At 34.4% G+C, this 21,095-nt stretch overlaps 1 protein-coding gene across 1 annotated transcript in view; it reads left to right on the top strand.

Annotated features, from left to right (window-relative positions):
* The window catches only part of LOC127721585 (CTD small phosphatase-like protein 3), a 37,595-nt gene that overhangs the window by 2,310 nt on the left and 14,190 nt on the right, over positions 1 to 21,095 (top strand). The window contains exons 2-7 of the mRNA XM_052228359.1: positions 5,038 to 5,186; positions 6,471 to 6,570; positions 13,654 to 13,767; positions 15,853 to 15,978; positions 17,651 to 17,840; positions 20,817 to 20,928. Coding sequence (XP_052084319.1) covers positions 5,076 to 5,186; positions 6,471 to 6,570; positions 13,654 to 13,767; positions 15,853 to 15,978; positions 17,651 to 17,840; positions 20,817 to 20,928 — 753 coding nt within the window. The 5' untranslated portion in view covers positions 5,038 to 5,075. The remainder of the gene's footprint in view (positions 1 to 5,037; positions 5,187 to 6,470; positions 6,571 to 13,653; positions 13,768 to 15,852; positions 15,979 to 17,650; positions 17,841 to 20,816; positions 20,929 to 21,095) is intronic.

Here is a 21,095-nt window from a genome sequence, read left to right as displayed (position 1 = left end):
TCACCTCTGTTAATGATTGCTTACTGCTAATTATTGGATTTAAGATAATTGAACAAATACTAGATATTTAATACAGAATGAAAATGTCCACATGTTATCCATTTGTAATGTTTATGTACAGCATGTACACCAGAAAAACTTTATTTCAGTAGACATAAAATAAAAAAAATATCTAAAGCAATTTAAAAGGCATACACAGTTTTGACTAAATTGGTAAATGGGGTAGAACATTTTTTGTTTCATAACCATGAGTATGAAATTTAAAGAAGAATCAAAGAAATTTGTACTTTGGACATAACAAGATTGCACAACTTCCTGTTTTACTTCTTGTATTAATAATCCTCCTTACATAGGAGCATTTAACAAATGCTTTTATTTTTAACAATAATGGAGAAAAAAGTAACTATTTATACCTTTTGCAATACATTATTGCATCAATATAATATGATCATCTCCTGTCTCACCTGTTATATTTATAAAACTCCTTACTTAGGAGCACTTTGGTGTGCACTTAAAAAACTTTTTTGTAACAATTAAAAGGATTATTAGTAACTTTCAATAACATATACTATAGCAAGTAGAACAAGTTATTTAAATGTAGAAAATTTAATTACATCACAAATTCAATTTTGCATTTATAGCTCCATCTTTCAGAATTACTTGTTTATTTCTATAGACTGGTTTAAGTTATAAAACATTGAATTTTTTGATAATTATTTTCCTTTAATAACCAAGTGTACAACTTTGTTTAGATTTACTTCAAAATGATATGCTTTGCATCATGGTATGATAATTTGATAAAAAAAAATCTTACTGGAACCAACATCAGGAACACATTTATTTCTTAATATGCTTAAAATACAACTAATGTTCTCCAGCTGAGCCTAGCAATATTCAAGGTAATTTATACACAGTCCAACAGTGCCCTTACAATCTGGGTTATTGCGGTAAAGTGCCCTTTCAAACAACTAGCACCCTTCTGCCCTGAGATTCAAGCTGGAAAACTGAGTGACTCCTCCTTCCATGAGAGAGAAGGGAGAAGTGGTCAGTTTCTTGGACAAGTGAGATTCCATTACTGTTTCGGTTGCATAGTGTTCTCATGATCACAGCTGGTCGAGTGTCATACGTTTGCAATCACATTATCCATCAGCTGTCTTTCTGCCTTTTTATTTTAATATTTATTCAATGAATATAATAAATCTACCGTTAATTCCCACCCTTAACCTACCGAATAGTACAATTGACCGACTCGTAATAAATAAAAATAGAACAAATCAGCTGAGTGATTACGCAACATCATCAGATGAAAATCATCATAAAATGATAACTTTAACAGATGGTCAGTTTTCCGCTTGAATAGTTTTGAATGTTATACCGAGGATGTTCAAAGTCGCAGTTGTATTTATTTAATTTGACTGTCGACAGTATTAGTCCTTGGTCGTTTTGAAAATCTTGATTTTCCTTGTCAGTCACCATTTTTTTTTACCTGGGAGACTTATAATTTACAAGTTGTCTCCCTTTTACCGATTTTGATCGCGATTTTTTTTTAGTTCACCATGAAGTAACAGGGGTTAAAAAATCCACTAGCCCGACGCCCGGGACTAGACTTTTACACTTCGGGCAATTAAAACTTGTAACCGAATATGCCCGATGGACTAGTAACAAACAATTCTTGGCATTTCCAAAATAGTAAGTGGAAAATCCCCTCATCACTATTCTATCTTAGCCAATCAGATTCAATTACATACGTCATCCGGGATTCCAAGAATTTGAACCGATTTTGTACATGTTTTAAAAATAGAACAACTAACTCTGGGTGGACCGGTATCATGTATTGATCGCAATTCACGTACTTTCAATATCAACTTCTCAGTACAGGGAGTATTGTACATTGCTTATGCCGAGATTTTCAATTAATGGTACTTGGGTGTATGATGTAATGATCGATATTGACCTGTCTTGTCGGACAGCTGTTAATTTGAGCTTGAAACCATGCACAAATTATTTCTAAACATTTTAGTACGGCCACCACAGGAACTTTGTCAGTTTTAAAACGAAAAACGGTAGATGAAGGGGGTAATGAGGCTGAAAATTTATCCAAAAAAATGCCAAATACGACCAGGAAAAGCGGAAAAAAACATTTATTGTGTCATGGACAGAAAGATTCCCCATGGGCAAGGTCGACTGTTACTGATGATAAACAAGAGATGATGTATTGTGAATATTGCCGTTATTTTCCCGATCTCGCTGATAAAAAGTCTGCTTTGTATGTGGGAACAACAAATATACGAATTGAACCACTGGTTTAACATGACAATATCAATGAACATGTTTTCTGTGCCCGAAAATATTTAACAACCCATAGTACAAGGGATATCCAAAAAGATGTCTAGAGATCCTTGTTATAATTAATAAAACAAAAATTTATTTGATTTATTTTATCAAATACCGTGTATAATGCTGCATTCAAAACAAGGGACACCCACTCTAAATTTGAAAGGTATACTCGGGCTAGCAGGTCAGTTTTGATGGGCTAGCAGCTCTTTCAACAGGGCTAGTAAAATCCTGCTACCAATAAGTCCTGGGCTAGTGAGCTGTAACAAATTTTTTTAACCCCATAGTAAGTTGGCCGGCGAGATTTAGCGATTGTCAAAATTCTTTGGCGACTTTAATCGTCATTTCGCCGGCAAGATTATGGCCTGACAGTGTTGACAAAGTAAAATACTCAGTAGAAACCTGCATTTATCATTTGACCTCCAGTATATAGTTGTCACATTGACTATCATACCACATCTCCCTACAGCAGTCTTCACCATGAACTTTTAAATCTACAGGCCCGCAGCTCAATTTTTTGAAAATTTTAGTCAGATTATGTTGGCCTGTAGAGATGATTTTTGCAGACCCGAGAGCAATTTTACAAGCCTGGGCTGCTGGGCCTGTGGTTCAGCGTGAAGACTGCTACAGGAGATTTTTTCATGTTTTCTTGGTGTCCTGTCCATTTTGTTGAATTTTGTTTCATTTCAGTATTTGTTAAATACTCTGTCATACATGTATTTTATGATAGGTACTGCAATTCATCTTTTATTTAGACAAATTTTAATAGTTGTCATTTTACTATATTTCAAAAACTCAGACTGGTTACAAATATGTTTGAACAATTTTGAAGGGATTTTGTTCAAATACTCTTGATGGTTAAATGGACAAAGACAGCAGTGACTTTGTACCACTGCACATTTTGAAATGTATATAATTAAAGTATAGGGAATCCAGCTTCCATTTCAGTTAAAATTGTACATTGCATGGGATGATGCTTAATCACTCAGCTGATTGTTGATATTTTCAGAAAGTACATTTGTAGGACCAGATTTACTGTTTTAATGGGTCAAGTGTTGAATCCAGTAGATATTTATGCAGCCTTCACGATTAACTTTTGAGTCCACAAGCCCGAAGCTCAATTTTTTGAAAATTTTAGTTGTATTCTGTTGGCTTGTAGAGAAGAATTTTACAAGCCTGGGCTGTAGGAATTGTGGTTAAGCGTGAAGACTGTTTATGAGTTTATTTATTAAGATTTTAAGAACATCTGACAGATAGTTTTAATTGCAACTTCATCTAATGATCAGCTGGTTGTTATTATCAACAACATATCCTTCAATTGGGGTACAATCAGGGTCCGACACTTACGGTTGTCCGATTGCCCAGGGCAAGTTAATGCCGTATTCGGACAAGTTAAAACATCATCTTGGTTGTCCGATCGGGCAAGTGAAAAAAAAACTGTTATATGATTAAAATTTCACAAAATCAATAGTGTCTGTTGTTTTGTCCATAGATTACGCAGTGATAACACCGCACGGTCGAGTAAAGTGGTCTTAACCCCCCTTCAATGTGTATATTTCGTCATTTGTTCGCACTGAATTCCCCCATTTTACCAAAAATAGATCACGTTTAAAAATCTTGGCCAATGAGGCGGCTGCAGCTTTGCTTCGTCATTATCGTTATCAATTGGGACACCACTCTGGCGTTCCGACGCACGTGTTATTCCCACCGATCAATGGGACGCAGAGGTCTATTTTCGTTGTTCTAACTTTAGAATTTGACATCATATGTGTATTTCCCTAAGATCATGAAGATGGAAACATAGGGGCTTGAAAGAGAAAATGAAATTAAACTTTAACAAATTTGTCAGTTGTTGTCAGTTTATTAAGAAGGGTTTTTTGAAATGGCATCTCTTGGATAAATTATTATGAAATAAGTATCTCTATGTAAATGATCCAATTCCCGTATATTCCTCAATCTTTTCCCTCCCTCCTCGGCTCATATATGCCTCATAGTATCTCAGTGGCCAAGTCTAGTTGCTTCCATCATGGCACAACAATCAACCCTGGCATGTAAAAGTTTGGGCATGTAGATTTCACTTTCGGACAAGTAAAAGTAAGAGGGCACTTGCTCAACTGGACAAGTTGGTATAAAAGTTAATGTCGAACCCTGACAATCCGGTTTTTCTTTCGTTAAAAGTCAAACAACAAAAATACTGGACGTCTAAGGAAAATTCAAAATGGAAAGTCCCTTATCAAATGGCAAAATCAAAAGTTCAAGCACATCAAATGAATGGAAAATAATAGTCATATTTCTGACTTGGTGTCATAACTTATTTAAATGTAAAAAGATCCCATAATTCCATATCAATTAGTACATGTAGTACCATAAAATTGAGAATGGAAATGGGGAATGTGTCAAAGAGACAACAACCCGACCATAGAACAGACAACAGCAGAAGGTCACCAACAGGTCTTCAATGCAGCGAGAAATTCCCGCACCCGGAGGCGTCCTTCAGCTGGCCCCTAAACAAATATATATACTAGTTCAGTGATAATGAACGCCATACTAAACTCCAAATTGTACACAAGAAACTAAAATTAAAAATAAAACAAGACTAACAAAGGCTAGAGGCTCCTGACTTGGGACAGGCGCAAAAACGCCATGTTTATTTGTCCATTAATTGGCCAATAATAAACTTTCAAAGTATCTTTTCCTTCTCAGATTTCAGTAATGTAGGCACTAGTGAAAGCAGTTTTAATATGCAGCTAAGACAGAAGTCTGGTACAATGACAAGATTGCGTACAAAGAAAGGGGGAGCTAAGAAGAAAAATGGTCGACAGAAAAGAACAGTAGTGCAAACAGAAGACCAGGTTTGTGTCAAGAATGACGGTTTTTAATGTTATTTTGTAGAAATACACAAAGCTTCATTATTGAACCTCCATGCTGAAATATATAAAATAACATGTTTTCTTTAAGTCCAAGAGCAATTTACAAGTTATTACAGCTTATTACAGAAATTCCAGACCTGTTTACCAGTATGATTTTAGTGTAGTTTCTACAATTTTTGGCACTCAAATTATGCTTTACACCCAAATAGGTCATTTCTACGCTTTCAAAGATGTTACAGTAAAAAAAAACCGGCAGTATGTTTTTTTTTAGTCCAAAGGAAGTTATCAGAACGCAAAACATAGTCTTTGCCTTTTATGTGCTTGAAAAGGGTTATAAAAGTATGTCTTACAAACGCTCTGGTGATCGTGACACATGGTGCTATGCAGAAATGAAAGTATCTTGGATGGAACAATGAAGAGGGGAAATGAAAAAAGACAAGCAGAAAAAGCTTTGTCAGCGTTAAAGACAGGACTATGCTGAGATTTGGAAGTGTCTCGGTTCATCCAAAAAGGGAAACCAATACGTATGTTGCGGGTTATGTCAAAAGGACTTTTCATGTGTGCTAAATCTAGTCATTGTTGTTTTACTGCATTATTATTAAAAGTTTGAATAAATAATTGGAACTGTTCTAAAGTTTTCAATTAGTTACATATATTGTCAGAGAAAGTAAATTTTTGGACCAAGGACAGACCGTGGTTGTATCTTTTAATTTACATGAGAATTGATTAATAAAATTTATGAAGAAAACATATATTGTGTTCAATATTACTAATTCTATTGAATTTGTATATTTGGTATCTTCAAAACATGACCATCAAAGCTCTCAGAATGCAGGATTTTGCATATAATTTTTCAAAAAAAATCTAGCAAGTTCGCGCTGTGTTTGCGTCGCTCATCGGTGATAGTAATTTGTGGGGACTTGTAAAATCTTATAAACCACAAGTCCCCTGGCAATGTAGATTTAAAAGTTTATTGTGAAGACACCTAAATATTGAAAACTAAACTTTCTAAATGTATAAACTACATTTGTACACTACTAGCTTAAATGGGGTAAACAGGTATGAAAATTTGAAAATAAAAAGACAGCACACAATAGGTCTTCTACAGACCGTAAAGGATCCTTCTTGCACATGTAGAAGCAAGAAATAGATAGTAAATACATTAGCTCTTTTATGAAACTTTTCACAATTTCATTTCTAATAAATCTAGAATTTTTTACTTGACATCTACATTTATGACAGTATTTACATATATTTATTTTGCAGGATGTGCCAGAAGAAAAGAAATACAAGATGTCATATGAGGGTAGAGTGGAAGGAGGAGAGCCTGATATGATCTCCTCTACACCTTGTTTGAGGGTCAAAGGTGAGGCAAATGTCCATTTCATACCTACACGTTAGTTCCAGGTTAATTTTGCTTATTTCAACTGCTGACTTGACGTAGCCACTCAAACTTAACATTGTATCTTATAAAGACATTTCTTATTATCCTAATAATTATATAATCTGTTCTATAATATTATTCTTGCCAGATTTTTATAAAACTCACATCATAGATTTATATCAGCAATGTCTCTGACAATATGGAAAATAAGTGCTGCTAAAATATTTTTAACCAGGTATGCCCCTTGGAAATAATATTTATATCAGAAATTGCATTTAATTTGCTATCAAGCCTTCATTTCTCTTAAGATATATTTAAATAAAGTTTTTAAGAACAAAAAAAACTGGGTTTTTTTTTATACGACCGCAAAAAAAATTTGCGGTCGTATATTGGTATGACGTTGGCATCGTCGTCATTGTCCGAAGACACATTGGTTTTCGCAATCTAACTTTAGTTTAAGTGAATGGATCTCTATGAAATTGTACCATAAGGTTCAATACCACAAAAGGAAGGTGGGGATTGATTTTGGGGTTTATGGTACCAACAGTTAAGGAATTAGGGGCCAAAAATAAGCATTTTTATACGACCGCAAAAATTGAAAATTTTTTGGTCGTATATTGGTATGACGTTGGCGTCGTCGGCGTCGTCTGGCGTCGTCCGAAGACACATTGGTTTTCGCACTCTAACTTTAGTTTAAGTGAATGGATCTCCATGAAATTTTACCATAAGGTTCAATACCATGAAAGGAAGGTTGGGATTGATTTTGGGGGTTATGGTACCAACAGTTAAGGAATTAGGGGCCAAAAAGGGGCCAACAATAAGCATTTTTGTAACTTCCAGACAATAACTTGTGTGCAAGTGTATGGATCTCTCTGACATTGTACCACAAGGTTCCATATCACAAAGGGAAGGCTGTAATTGATTTTGGGGGTAATTGCCTCAAAATGTTAGGAATTAGGGGCCAAAAAAGGGGCAAAAAACAAGCATTTTTCTAGTTTCATGACAATAACTTGTGTGTAAGTGTTTGGATATTTCTGAAATTGTACTACAAGGTTCCATATCATAAAGGGAAAGCTGGAATTGAGTTTGGGGGTAATTGCCCGAAACGTTTAGGAATTGGGGGCCAAAAAGGGGCCAAAAATAAGCATTTTTCTAGTTTCCAGACAATAACTTATGTTCAAGTGTATGGATCTCTCTGAAATTGTACTGCAAGGTACCATACCACAAAGGGAAGGCTGAGATTGAGTTTGGGGGTGATGAATCATAAGGGGGTTCAAAAAATTTTGGGGGGGGATTTTTTTTTTTCTTTTTTTTTTCTTTTTTTCCTTTTTTTTTTCTTTTAAAATTTTCCATTTTAAGTTGGTTATTTCTGATTTATATTTAAAAGCAAATAATAATGATATGGTAGGAGATACACACCAAACAGGATGTGTAAATTATTATATAATAAGTATTGTGCAATAGCAAGAAATTTTCAATTGCACAGTATTGCACAATAGCAAGAAATCTTCAATTGCACAGTATTGCGCAATAGCAAGAAATCTTCAATTGCACAGTATTGCGCAATAGCAAGAAATATCCAATAGCACAATATTGCGCAATAGCAAGAAATTGTCAATTGTACAGTATTGCGCAATAGCAAGAAATAATCAATTGCACAGTATTGTGCAAAAGAAGATACTTCGTATAAATTGCTTATTTCTTGATCAATTTCAATGGGGTTTTATTCTTGAATTCTTGGGGTTCTTTAATATGCTGAATCTAACCGTGTATTAAGTTTTTGGATTTTGGGCCCCGTTTTTAAATTGGTCCACATTGAGGTCCAAAGGGTCCAAAATTTTACTTTGTTTGATTTCATCAAAAATTGAACTATTGGGGTTCTTTGATATGCCGAATCTAACCGTGTATTTAGATTCTTAATTTTTGGTTCTGTTTTCAAATTGGTCTACATAAAGGTCCAAAGGGTCCAAAATTAAACTTAGTTTGATTTCAACAAAAATTGAATATATGGGGTTCTTTGATATGCTGAATCTAACCATGTATTTAGATTTTTGATTATGGGCCCAGTTTTCGAGTTGGTCCAAATCGGGGTCCAAAATTAAACTTTGTTTGATTTCAACAAAAATTGAATATATGGGGTTCTTTGATATGCTGAATCTAACCATGTATTTAGATTTTTTATTATGAGCCCAGTTTTCAAGTTGGTCCAAATCGGGGTCCAAAATTAAACTTTGTTTGATTTCAACAAAAATTGAATATATGGGGTTCTTTGATATGCTGAATCTAACCATGTATTTAGATTTTTGATTGTTGGGCCCCGTTATCAACTTTGTCCACATTGAGATCAAAAGGGTCCAAAATGAAACTTTGTTTGATTTCATCAAAAATTGAATATATGGGGTTCTTTGATATGCTGAATCTAACCATGTATTTAGATTTTTGATTATGGGCCCAGTTTTCAAGTTGGTCCAAATCGGGGTCCAAAATTAAACTTTGTTTGATTTCAACAAAAATTGAATATATGGGGTTCTTTGATATGCTGAATCTAACCATGCATTTAGATTTTTGATTATGGGCCCAGTTTTCAAGTTGGTCCAAATCGGGGTCCAAAATTAAACTTTGTTTGATTTCAACAAAAATTGATATATATGGGGTTCTGTAATATGCTGAATCTAACCGTGTATTAAGTTTTTGGATTTTGGGCCCCGTTTTTAAATTGGTCCACATTGAAGTCCAAAGGGTCCAAAATTTAACTTTGTTTGATTTCATCAAAAATTGAATTATTGGGGTTCTTTGATATGCCGAATCTAACCGTGTATTTAGATTCTTAATTTTTGGTTCCGTTTTCAAATTGGTCTACATAAAGGTCCAAAGGGTCCAAAATTAAACTTAGTTTGATTTTAACAAAAATTGAATTTTTAGGGTTCTTTGATATGCTGAATCTAAACATGTATTTAGATTTTTGATTATGGGCCCAGTTTTCAAGTTGGTCGAAATCGGGGTCCAAAATAAAACTTTGTTTGATTTCAACAAAAATTGAATATATGGGGTTCTTTGATATGCTGAATCTAACCATGTATTTAGATTTTTGATTTTTGGGCCCTGTTATCATTTTTGTCCACATTGAGATCAAAAGGGTCCAAAATTAAACTTTGTTTGATTTCATCAAAAATTGAATTCTTAGGGTTCTTTGATATGCTGAATCTAACCATGTATTTAGATTTTGGATATTGGACCATAATAGGTGAATGTCCAATTTAAAATTTTTAAGTTCTTAGACCACATTCATTCTGTGTCAGAAACCTATGCTGTGTCAAATATTTAATCACAATCCAAATTCAGAGCTGTATCAAGCTTGAATGTTGTGTCCATACTTGCCCCAACTGTTCAGGGTTCGACCTCTGCGGTCGTATCAGGCTGCGCCCTGCGGAGCATTTTATTGTAACTTACAGACATAACTTGTGTGTTAGTTTATGGATCTCTCTGACATTGTACCACAAGGTTCCATATTACAAAGGGAATGCTGGGATTGATTTTGGGGGTAATTGCCTCAAAATTTTAGGAATTAGGGGCCAAAAAAACCAAAAAATAAGCATTTTTCTAGTTTCATGACAATAACTTGTGTGTAAGTGTATGGATCTCTCTGACATTGTACCACAAGGTTCCATGTCACAAAGGGAATGCTGGGATTGATTTTGGGGGTAATTGCCTCCAAATTTTAGGGATTAGGGGCCAAAAAGAGGCAAAAAACAAGCATTTTTCTAGTTTCATGACAATAACTTGTGTGTAAGTGTATGGATCTTTATGAAATTGCACTACAAGGTTCAATACCACAAAAGGAAGGTGGGGATTGATTTTGGGGGTTATGGTACCAACAGTTAAGGAATTAGGGGCCAAAAACAAGCATTTTTGCAACTTACAGACATAACTTGTGTGTTAGTTTATGGATCTCTCTGACATTGTACCACAAGGTTCCATATTACAAAGGGAATGCTGGGATTGATTTTGGGGGTAATTGCCTCCAAATTTTAGGAATTAGGGGCCAAAAAAACAAAAAAATAAGCATTTTTCTAGTTTCATGACAATAACTTGTGTGTAAGTGTATGGATCTCTCTGACATTGTACCACAAGGTTCCATGTCACAAAGGGAATGCTGGGATTGATTTTGGGGGTAATTGCCTCCAAATTTTAGGGATTAGGGGCCAAAAAGAGGCAAAAAACAAGCATTTTTCTAGTTTCATGACAATAACTTGTGTGTAAGTGTATGGATCTTTATGAAATTGCACTACAAGGTTCAATACCACAAAAGGAAGGTGGGGATTGATTTTGGGGGTTATGGTACCAACAGTTAAGGAATTAAGGGCCAAAACAAGCATTTTTGTAACTTACAGACATAACTTGTGTGTTAGTGTATGGATCTCTCTGACATTGTACCACAAGGTTCCATATTACAAAGGGAATGCTGGGATTGATTTTGGGGGTAATTGCCTCCAAATTTTAGGAATTAGGGGCCAAAAAAACCAAAAAATAAGCATTTTTCTAGTTTCATGACAATAACTTGTGTGTAAGTGTATGGATCTCTCTGACATTGTACCACAAGGTTCCATGTCACAAAGGGAATGCTGGGATTGATTTTGGGGGTAATTGCCTCCAAATTTTAGGGATTAGGGGCCAAAAAGAGGCAAAAAACAAGCATTTTTCTAGTTTCATGACAATAACTTGTGTGTAAGTGTATGGATCTTTATGAAATTGCACTACAAGGTTCAATACCACAAAAGGAAGGTGGGGATTGATTTTGGGGGTTATGGTACCAACAGTTAAGGAATTAGGGGCCAAAACAAGCATTTTTGTAACTTACAGACATAACTTGTGTGTTAGTGTATGGATCTCTCTGACATTGTACCACAAGGTTCCATATTACAAAGGGAATGCTGGGATTGATTTTGGGGGTAATTGCCTCCAAATTTTAGGAATTAGGGGCCAAAAATAAGCATTTTTCTAGTTTCCAGACAATAACTTGTGTTCAAGTGTATGGATCTCTCTGAAATTGTACTGCAGGGCACCATACCACAAAGGGAAGGCTTTGATTGATTTTGGGGGTAATTGCCTTAAAAGTTTAGGAATTAGGGGCAAAAAAATAAGCATTTTTCTAGTTTCAGGACAATAACTTGTGTGTAAGTGTATTGATCTTTATGAAATTGTACTACAAGGTTCCATATCACAAAGGGAAAACTGGGTTTGAGTTTGGGGGTAATTGCCCTAATGTTTTAGGAATTTTGGGTCAAAAAGGGGCCAAAAAACAAGCATTTTTCTAGTTTCCAGACAATAACTTGTGTTCAAGTGTATGGATCTCTCTGAAATTGTACTGCAAGGTACCATACCACAAAGGGAAGGTTGGGATTGAGTTTGGGGGTGATAAATCATAAGGGGGTTCAAAAAATTTGGGGGGGGGATTTTTTTTTCCTTTTTTTTCTTTAAAATTTTCCATTTTTAATTGGTTATTTCTGATTTATATATAAAAGCAAAAAATAATGATATGGTTTGAATAGGTTAATTAAAAAATTTCAAGTTCTTAGACCACATTCATTCTGTGTCAGAAACCTATGCTGTGTCAAATATTTAATTACAATCCAAATTCAGTGCTGTATCAAGCTTGAATGTTGTGTCCATACTTGCCCAAACTGTTCAGGGTTCGACCTCTGTGGTCGTATCAAGCTGCGCCCCAGCGGAGCATTTTATTTTAGTTTTTGCCCTTGCTCTTGCACCTTGGACAGATAAAATATGTGTGATGCGGGGGACATTGGAACTCTGTTCTTTCATTCTGATTGTTTTAGAAAGATAGCCTGAAGTAGGTAATCAATTTATACTTTCTAAATACATGGCAGAGTAAAATCAAAAAGTGCCTTCTGCCCTCCCCCATGTCAGGGCTCGACAATAACGCTTGTCCGATTGTCCGGTACCAGAGGAAACAAAGGTCGGACAAGTAAAAGCTATATCAAGCTTGTCCGATGGGACAAGTAAAATTATTCTGCAGAAAATAAATTTAATCCAACTTTGATGAACAAAGTAATTATAAACAAAAAACAAGAAAAGAACATAAAAACAAGTATTAATTTGACATGTTTACTTGCAATTGATAATTTAAAACTGGTTCTTTGTCAGGTACTTTTTAATAGGTTCTCGGAAACCAGAGACTGATCCAATATGCTGCGCTTTGTAGATAAGGTAACTTTACAAGACAGTTCATCTCCAGCTCGGAAGCGATTCGGCTCCAAGTTTAATAGACAGTTTGGCACCGTAGGAGACATATTCAATAAACATAATTAATAGACAGTTTGGTAACGCAGGAGACATTTCAGGACCAAGACAAATCAGTACCTCGTTTTCCTACCTTATTCTGTTGCTTTATAATAAATACCATACCGGTAATTTTTTTAGCAAAAATATTTTTAAAATAAAAATGACCATAAAATTCACAAAATCATATTTGATCATATGTCATGTATGTAGAAAAAAACAATACTTGCAATACGGTGACCTATAGTTGTTAATTTCTGTGTCATTTGATCTCTTGCAGAGAGTTGTCTCATTGGCAATCATACCTCATCTCGTTTTTTTTATTGATTGTATTTGAATAAACTTTTTTCAAATTAAAAAACCAGGATACAAATCCAATGAGTGTACATTGGCAATCCTATCAGACGGTGCCTCATGTGCAGAGTCTGATGAGACTTTGGCATTGATGAAAACTAGAACCTAAGTCCTGTGACATGACTAGATTCAGTTGTTCTCGACTCATATTTTTGTAAAGTATTGCAAAAGATATGTTAAAATCAAATTCTGTTCTATTGTTTTAATTCAATCAACTTAAAATGCAAAAAAGGTTATTGTTAAGATTTTTTTTGGACAAGTTACAATTTCATTTGGACAAGTAAGTTTTGGTATGTACTTGTCCTACTGGACAGGTTGAAAAAAAAGTTATTGTAGAGGCCTGCATGTTTTTTTCTGAAATCACCCTTAGAAATAAGAATATTACCACAGATTAATTCATCATGTGTGTTGCAGGAAAGAAGAAACCAGAAGTGCTTAACCCAGTACAAGAAAACCAGAACCCACCTTGCCCAGGGAGTCCACCAAGGACCAGTGGAACATTGTTTTCACCAGTTTATTCATATGTTGGTAAGTATTTGGTCTGAAAAAACTAATCAAAGATTCCAGGCTTTTGATTTTGTACCTCATACACACGTTTCATTTAACATGTCTTATCAAGACTCATCAATAGCGCTCAAATCCAAACAGTTGATTAGCCAGATCAATTACAAAGTTGAAGAGCATAAAAAACTGAAAAATCAGCAGGGTTTGAAATTAGCCGTCATCCACTCACCATTAGCAAGTGTTTTTTGATGTTGTCTCATAGATATGCAATCTTCTTAGCTCACACGGCGAGTGTACTTTGAAAAATATTATTATTATGAATTGTTTATATCTATTGACGTGAGCTCCCTTTCGTTTTTTATCAATTTTAGATTTTAAGTTTCTGAGTTATGGGGTTTTATTCATTAAAAAAGGGGGATATTCCAGTTTTCGGACTATCTTTAAAGTGCTTTGAGGAGTTTTCATGAAACTTTGGTGACTGATTTATATCTATTAAGATAACCTCCCTTCAGTTTTTCATAAATTTGTGATATGACATTGAGAAGTTATTGAACTTTATTCTTTTAAAAGAAGTGACATTCGCTCATGGCGCAGCTGTTTATTCAATTCTGGGCTTTTCCAAAAGGAAGGAACAAAGTGTCCCTCTGTTTGATAATATGTAAGATTGTTATCTTTCCTCTCGAGGAAATAAAAATATAGCTTTAAATATGCTATCTTTGCTTAAATGAGAAAGGAAATGTGAGGTTTGTGTCCAAAAAAATGTGTTACATCAACTTACGGTAAGCCTGGAAATTTTAGTTAAGAACATGGATTTTTCTAGCATTCCACAGGATCCGGTATTTGGATTCATTCCCAATGGCAAACCCCTACATTTTTCCAAATTTCGGTATGAAAAATTCACAAACGATCTCATTTTCAGTAGAAATTTCACTAAAAATTGTTGAATTTACAATCACACCTATTTTATTCTTGACAGTGATGTTCTTTTTGTTCAACCGCTAGTTTTATGCAGAAAATCGCCAACAAGTAACGTTTAAAACCAATTAAAAACATATCTGACTGTTTTCAAAACAACTTTGACAAATGGTCGCTTAAACCAGAAATGTAGACAAATGCAATACCAGATCAGATTTCGGAAGCAGATACCGCTCATCTGGGTTTGCCAGTCAAATACAAATTAATTTTTTATGCCCCCGCCGTAGCGGTGGGGACATTGAGATTTACCCTTGTCTGTCTGTACGTAATATACATACGTACTTACGAATGTATGTCCCAAAATTGGTTTCCGTTCTCTTACTTGAGTTTGCCTCAACCAAATGTTATGAAACTTATACACAATGCTTATTACCACAAAACACAGATCAAGTTTGAATTTTGGTGGCGTCACTTTAATTTTTTTTTAAATCGCCAAAAGGAGACAAAATACAACCAAAATATACTCTTGAATTGTAAACCAAAAGATATACGAAGAAGAAAGAAGGAACAGGAAATATTTTATACAGAAATTAAAGATATTTTTAGTCCACAAATTTTCATGTCAAAATCCAATAAAATGTTTCATTACTTTTCTTTATCACTAAAAATTTTTGATATTGGATGTTTTTATGTAACACATTACTACAGAACTAGGAGGTTATTTCTGCTCAATTTATTTCAAGTGAATTTAAAAAAGTGTAAGCCCGCTTGGCCAATTAAAAATCTTATTTCTATCTCTGAACTTATTATTTTTATCTGTAATGGACTTTGAAGGTGAAAAAGGCTGTAAATTCTTTTCCCATGTGTGCTTTAAGAAGTACAGTATTCTGATGCTAAAATGAACTTGATTGCCTTGTTGTAAAGTTTAAAAACAAAAAAGGGACAGAAAAATAAAATTATAAATGGCAACCATGTAGTTTCTTGCTTTATTTTCACAAAAAAGATAATTTCTAATGAACTTGACACACTAAAACTTACATCTGGTATATTTGTTGTTTTTCACAATTTCATTGAAATTCCCAAAACTGTCCAGAGTCCTTTTTCCCAAATTACCCAGAAAAACCCCTGAAGATGGAAGAGTCAGGAATCAATCATTTTTTTTGTTGGCCTAACATGTAACTTGTTACTTTGCAGATGGAGAAGAAGACACAGATCATCACAAACATCTACATGTACATAAATCATTAGATTTCAGCCAGTGTACTGATATGCCATCATCATTTAGCAATGAGGAAGAGGATTCAGACTCAGCTTCATCTAGTTTGTATAATACTACACTCCCCCTCCCCACACAGCATCACATACATGTACATAAATCATTAAGACTTCAACTTGTTTATTGATATACCATCATTTTATGTAGCAATTAGGAAGGAGATTCAGACTCCATCAAGTTTGTCATGGATTCTCTAGCATTCCACAGGGACTGGTATTCAGCATCACTTTAATACATGTGACTTATGTCAGTGTTGAGATATAATCATCTGCTATAGACATAATCTAGATCTGTTATGTGTTTATTGTTTGATGCTGATGACACAGAATTGATACAATTTCGCTGCATCTCGGAAGCTTTTTCAAGTATATTTAGATATGGTTATAATATCAAATAATTCAAGATCATAGCCCACCCAACAACATTTAAAAGAAAATAAATCTTAAGGATGTACTTAGGTGAGTTTAGGTGAAAATTAATAAATCAAGAAATTAAAATTGATACTATAAACTGGTAGAGCATCCGTTAAGGACAAAAATAAGCTAAAAATATTGATAGGTCATGGACCTCCTTTTCGAGATATTTGAGATTTAAAATATTGCTTTAAAAGGCTGACTCAGACTTTTACCTTATATTTGCATTGGTATGATTTGAGTCCCAAAACAAAACAAAGAAAATCAAGAATCTTCTAAAATTTTGGTAAATCACCTTTCATGAGCTTTTAAGTCTTATATGAAAAAATAAATGGATGTTATGGGGCAAAATATTTTACATTGTATTGTATGGAAAAACACCAAGGAGTCCGAACATTTGTCACGAATTCCAAAACCTCACCTAAGTACATCCTTAATTGTTAAGTAAGTGAGAATGTGGTAATTTCAAATCATGTGTGATTGTTTGCAGTAATTTTATGGAAAACCCCCATTTTCCATTAACAAGTAAAAGTTGGAAATGCTTGTAAACGATTCCTCATCACTTAGTGTTAAAATAAGCCATAATCTCAACAACAAAAAAACAATTTGAAAAGTTGTGTTAAGTAACTAAAGGATAGGAAAAATGTTAGATTATTAAAGAAATTAGAGTACATCATAACATGTCTATGGGAAGACAATAATTCAATAGCAGTATATTACTGAGTATTTTGATAAGATAAGGCCAAAAAAAAATATATGTCTGTTTAAGGTTACATACTTTTTAAAAATAGGGTAGGTAGGTCAGTAGTTCCATTTTATTTCATTTTTATATTTTTTTTTTGTAACATGATTTTGAGTCATGCCATTTCGTCTTGTCATGGTTCGAGTTACTCGAATTTTTAATGATTGGATTAAATCCCTTGGTAATTCACTAATTGGTTGCAAAAAAGGCAGCAAAGTGTTTATTTCATCACACAAGTAGCGAATTTCCTTAAAACAGCTGTCATATATTCACGATTGTGAACATTGGGATGTATCAGGCAATTGATTTATATTTTTTGCAACACTAACATCGCTTTTGACACGTGTTCAGTTTATTTTTCACTTTACGACAGAAATAAAATGACTTAGGGTCGTCGCTCATAAGTAGGGGTCAGGTAACCGTAAACAGACATATTTTTTTTTTGGCCTATAGGATTTTCTTCTTAAAGAAACACATGTTTAATAGTAACTGAAAAAAATATTAATTTAGGTCTTCATTTTTAATTTTGTTTGTTAAAAGCAATATTCAATATTTTTGCAGCTAAAGAAAACCAGGAGCCGTCATTTGAAAGAGAAGAAGAGGAGGAGGAAGAGGAATGTCTGGAGGACAATAACAACCATATGTACAACAAAGGTGATGTGCCTTATGAGTACCATCACATGGAAGAAGAGGAAGAGGTGTCTGATGAATCCTATGAAGAGGGAGAATGGGATAATCAGCCCTTTGATCCGTAAGTATGAGGAACAAGTATTTGTGAGGGAGGGGAGGTGTAGTGATAACACAACCCTACATTGCATCACTGCAATATACGAAGGAAGAAGAAAAAAATGGCTGATTCTTCAATACATTGAGGAAAAAAGTTGTGTAATTTGAAATAAAACAGTAAATGCAGAAATGATTGCAATGTTTTTATACGACCGCAAAAAAAAATCCTAGTTGTCAAGGATTCACAATAATAAATGCAGCATTTGTGTGCAGAGGGGTGTGGAATTATTTGTTGTGACGACTTATCCCCTGGCAAGTGAAATTCTAAATATTACTTGTCTGGAAGAAAAGTTACTTGGCCTGATTTTTTAATGAATTTTGGAATGAAGAAGATGTATTATATTGTAAATGTGTATGTTTCTAAAACAGTTTTGAAACACAATTAAAATGGTATTCCTGGTCTTTGTTTGTATGTTAGAATGATAAAAATATAAGTAGAGTATACACCAATGATATAGAAACCAACCAAAAAAACAACAACTTGAAACTAAACAATCTTGAGGCTAATTTTGCAATGTTTGTTGATGCTAGCTTGTACATGAACCTGGGAGATTATATCATGACATATTTTCTTCACTGTGAGCCTATGTGAAGTTTGAAAGTTAATTAAAGAGATGAAAACCAAATAATTGATGAATTATTGAATTGTTGTTTGTCTTCTGGCCATTAAGTCTTCATTCTGAAGAAATCAGAGCTTGTAATTGATAATGACGATCTGGATAAAAAGGGGGGGATCGCAAAATATTAATGAAACCCTGGTCTGCATACTTATTTTTTGTTGTTTGATAATCGATCTATTTCTTGATCATTGATATTGTTTTACTTAAAACATGTTGCTTTTGTCTTATTTGATATTTTTTCTACTTTGATGAATAAATTTAGAGGACTTTTCAATATGACCGATATGTAAATTAAAATTGTCAAGCAACATTCTTTTTACTTGTCCACAGCAAAACAAAGACACGAAAACTTGCTTGTCTGGTTGGTCAAATTAAGAGTCGGGCATAGCATTTCCACAGACCTGATGTAGGCATTAATTTTTATGCCCCACCTACGTCCGTTCGTCCGTCTGTCAAGCTTCAGGTTAAAGTTTTTGGTCAAGGTAGTTTTGATGAAGTTGAATTCCAATGAACTTGAAACTTCCACTGAACATAGAAAATGATAGTGTGAGTGGGGCATCTGTGTACTATGGACACATTCTTTTTGGTACATTTTAAAGGTTTTCAGTATGGTTTTTTGTCGAGCCTGCGACTTTTGTCGCAGAAAGCTCGACATAGGGATAGCGATCCGGCGGCGGCGGCGGCGGCGGCGTTAGCTAACTTCTTAAAAGCTTTATATTTTAGAAGGTGGAAGGTCTGGATGCTTCATACTTTGTATATGGATGCCTCATGTTACGAAGTTTCCGTCAGTCACATGTCCAATGTCCTTGACCTCATTTTCATGGTTCAGTGACTACTTGAAAAAAAAGTTCAGATTTTTTGTAATGTTAGATTCTCTCTTATTATAAGTAATAAGATAACTATATTTGGTATGTGCGTACCTTGCAAGGTCCTCATGCCCGTCAGACAGTTTTCACTTGACCTCGACCTCATTTCATGGATCAGTGAACAAGGTTAAGTTTTGGTGGTCAAGTCCATATCTCAGATACTATAAGCAATAGGTCTAGTATATTCGGTGTATGGAAGGACTGTAAGGTGTACATGTCCAACTGGCAGGTGTCATCTGACCTTGACCTCATTTTCATGGTTCAGTGGTTATAGTTAAGTTTTTGTGTTTTGGTCTGTTTTTCTTATACTGTATGCCATAGGTCTACTATATTTGGTGTATGGAATGATTGTAAGGTGTACATGTCTAGCGGGCAGGTGTCATTTGACCTTGACCTCATTTTCATGGTTCAGTGGTCAAAGTTAAGTTTTTGAGTTTTGGTCTTTTTTTCTAATACTATGTGCAATAGTTCAACTATATTTGGTATGTGCGTACCTTGCAAGGTCCTCATGCCCGTCAGACAGTTTTCACTTGACCTCGACCTCATTTCATGGATCAATGAACAAGGTTAAGTTTTGGTGGTCAAGTCCATATCTCAGATACTATAAGCAATAGGTCTAGTATATTCGGTGTATGGAAGGACTGTAAGGTGTACATGTCCAACTGGCAGGTGTCATCTGACCTTGGCCTCATTTTCATGGTTCAGTGGTTATAGTTAAGTTTTTGTGTTTTTGTCTGTTTTTCTTATACTGTATGCCATAGGTCTACTATATTTGGTGTATGGAATGATTGTAAGGTGTACATGTCTAGTGGGCAGGTGTCATCTGACCTTGACCTCATTTTCATGGTTCAGTGGTCAAAGTTAAGTTTTTTGAGTTTTGGTCTTTTTTCTAATACTATATGCAATAGTTCAACTATATTTGGTGTATGGAAATATTTTATGATCTATTTGGCAGTCACACAGGTTTTATTTAACCTTGACCTCATTTTCAAGGTTCATTGCTCAGTGTTAAGTTTTTGTGTTTTGGTCTGTTTTTCTCAAACTATAAGCAATAGGTCAACTATATTTGTTGTATGGAAGAATTGTTAGCTGTACATGCCTGCCTAGCATGGTTCATCTGACCTTGACCTCATTTTCATGGTTCATTGGTCAATGTTAAGGTTACTTGGTTAATGTTAAGTTTATGTGACAGTTGTAATAAAGCTTTATATTTAGGACTATCAACATAATATCAATGATTAGTAAAGAAGGCGAGACATTTCAGCGTGTGCACTCTTGTTTTTTATTTATTTAGTTTTATGCCTTTGTTTAAGAGATGAGTTGACTTTGTTGTGTTCTGTACAGAAAGCTTTGTTTATTTGTGTTTTTATAGCTATGTTTATGTATCTTTTACTATTTTTGTTTGTATATATTGCCATGTTTATTATTATTTATAGATATGTTGTTTTTTTTTAGCTATGTATTCATAAAGAACCTGCCACCATTAACAGAAGAATTGAGGGCCAGGGTGCCTGCTTTACCTTTGAAAACCAGAAGTTCACCTGAATTTTCATTAGTGCTCGATTTGGTATGATGTTTAATCTCTATACACAAAAATAAATTCAAATTTTACATCCTGCTTCATTTAAATCACAGCTCAATTTGGCATTTATGTTTGGGCTGTTCCAAAATTGATCTTCGTGGAGGGAATGTGAGGCTCTCAAGTAAATTAATTGTTGGTGGTTGCATTTTCCT

The sequence above is a fragment of the Mytilus californianus genome, unplaced genomic scaffold (genome assembly GCF_021869535.1).
Source record: "Mytilus californianus isolate M0D057914Y unplaced genomic scaffold, xbMytCali1.0.p SCAF_12, whole genome shotgun sequence".
Lineage (NCBI taxonomy): Eukaryota > Metazoa > Mollusca > Bivalvia > Mytilida > Mytilidae > Mytilus > Mytilus californianus.
This window is presented reverse-complemented; position numbering and strand designations above follow the sequence as displayed.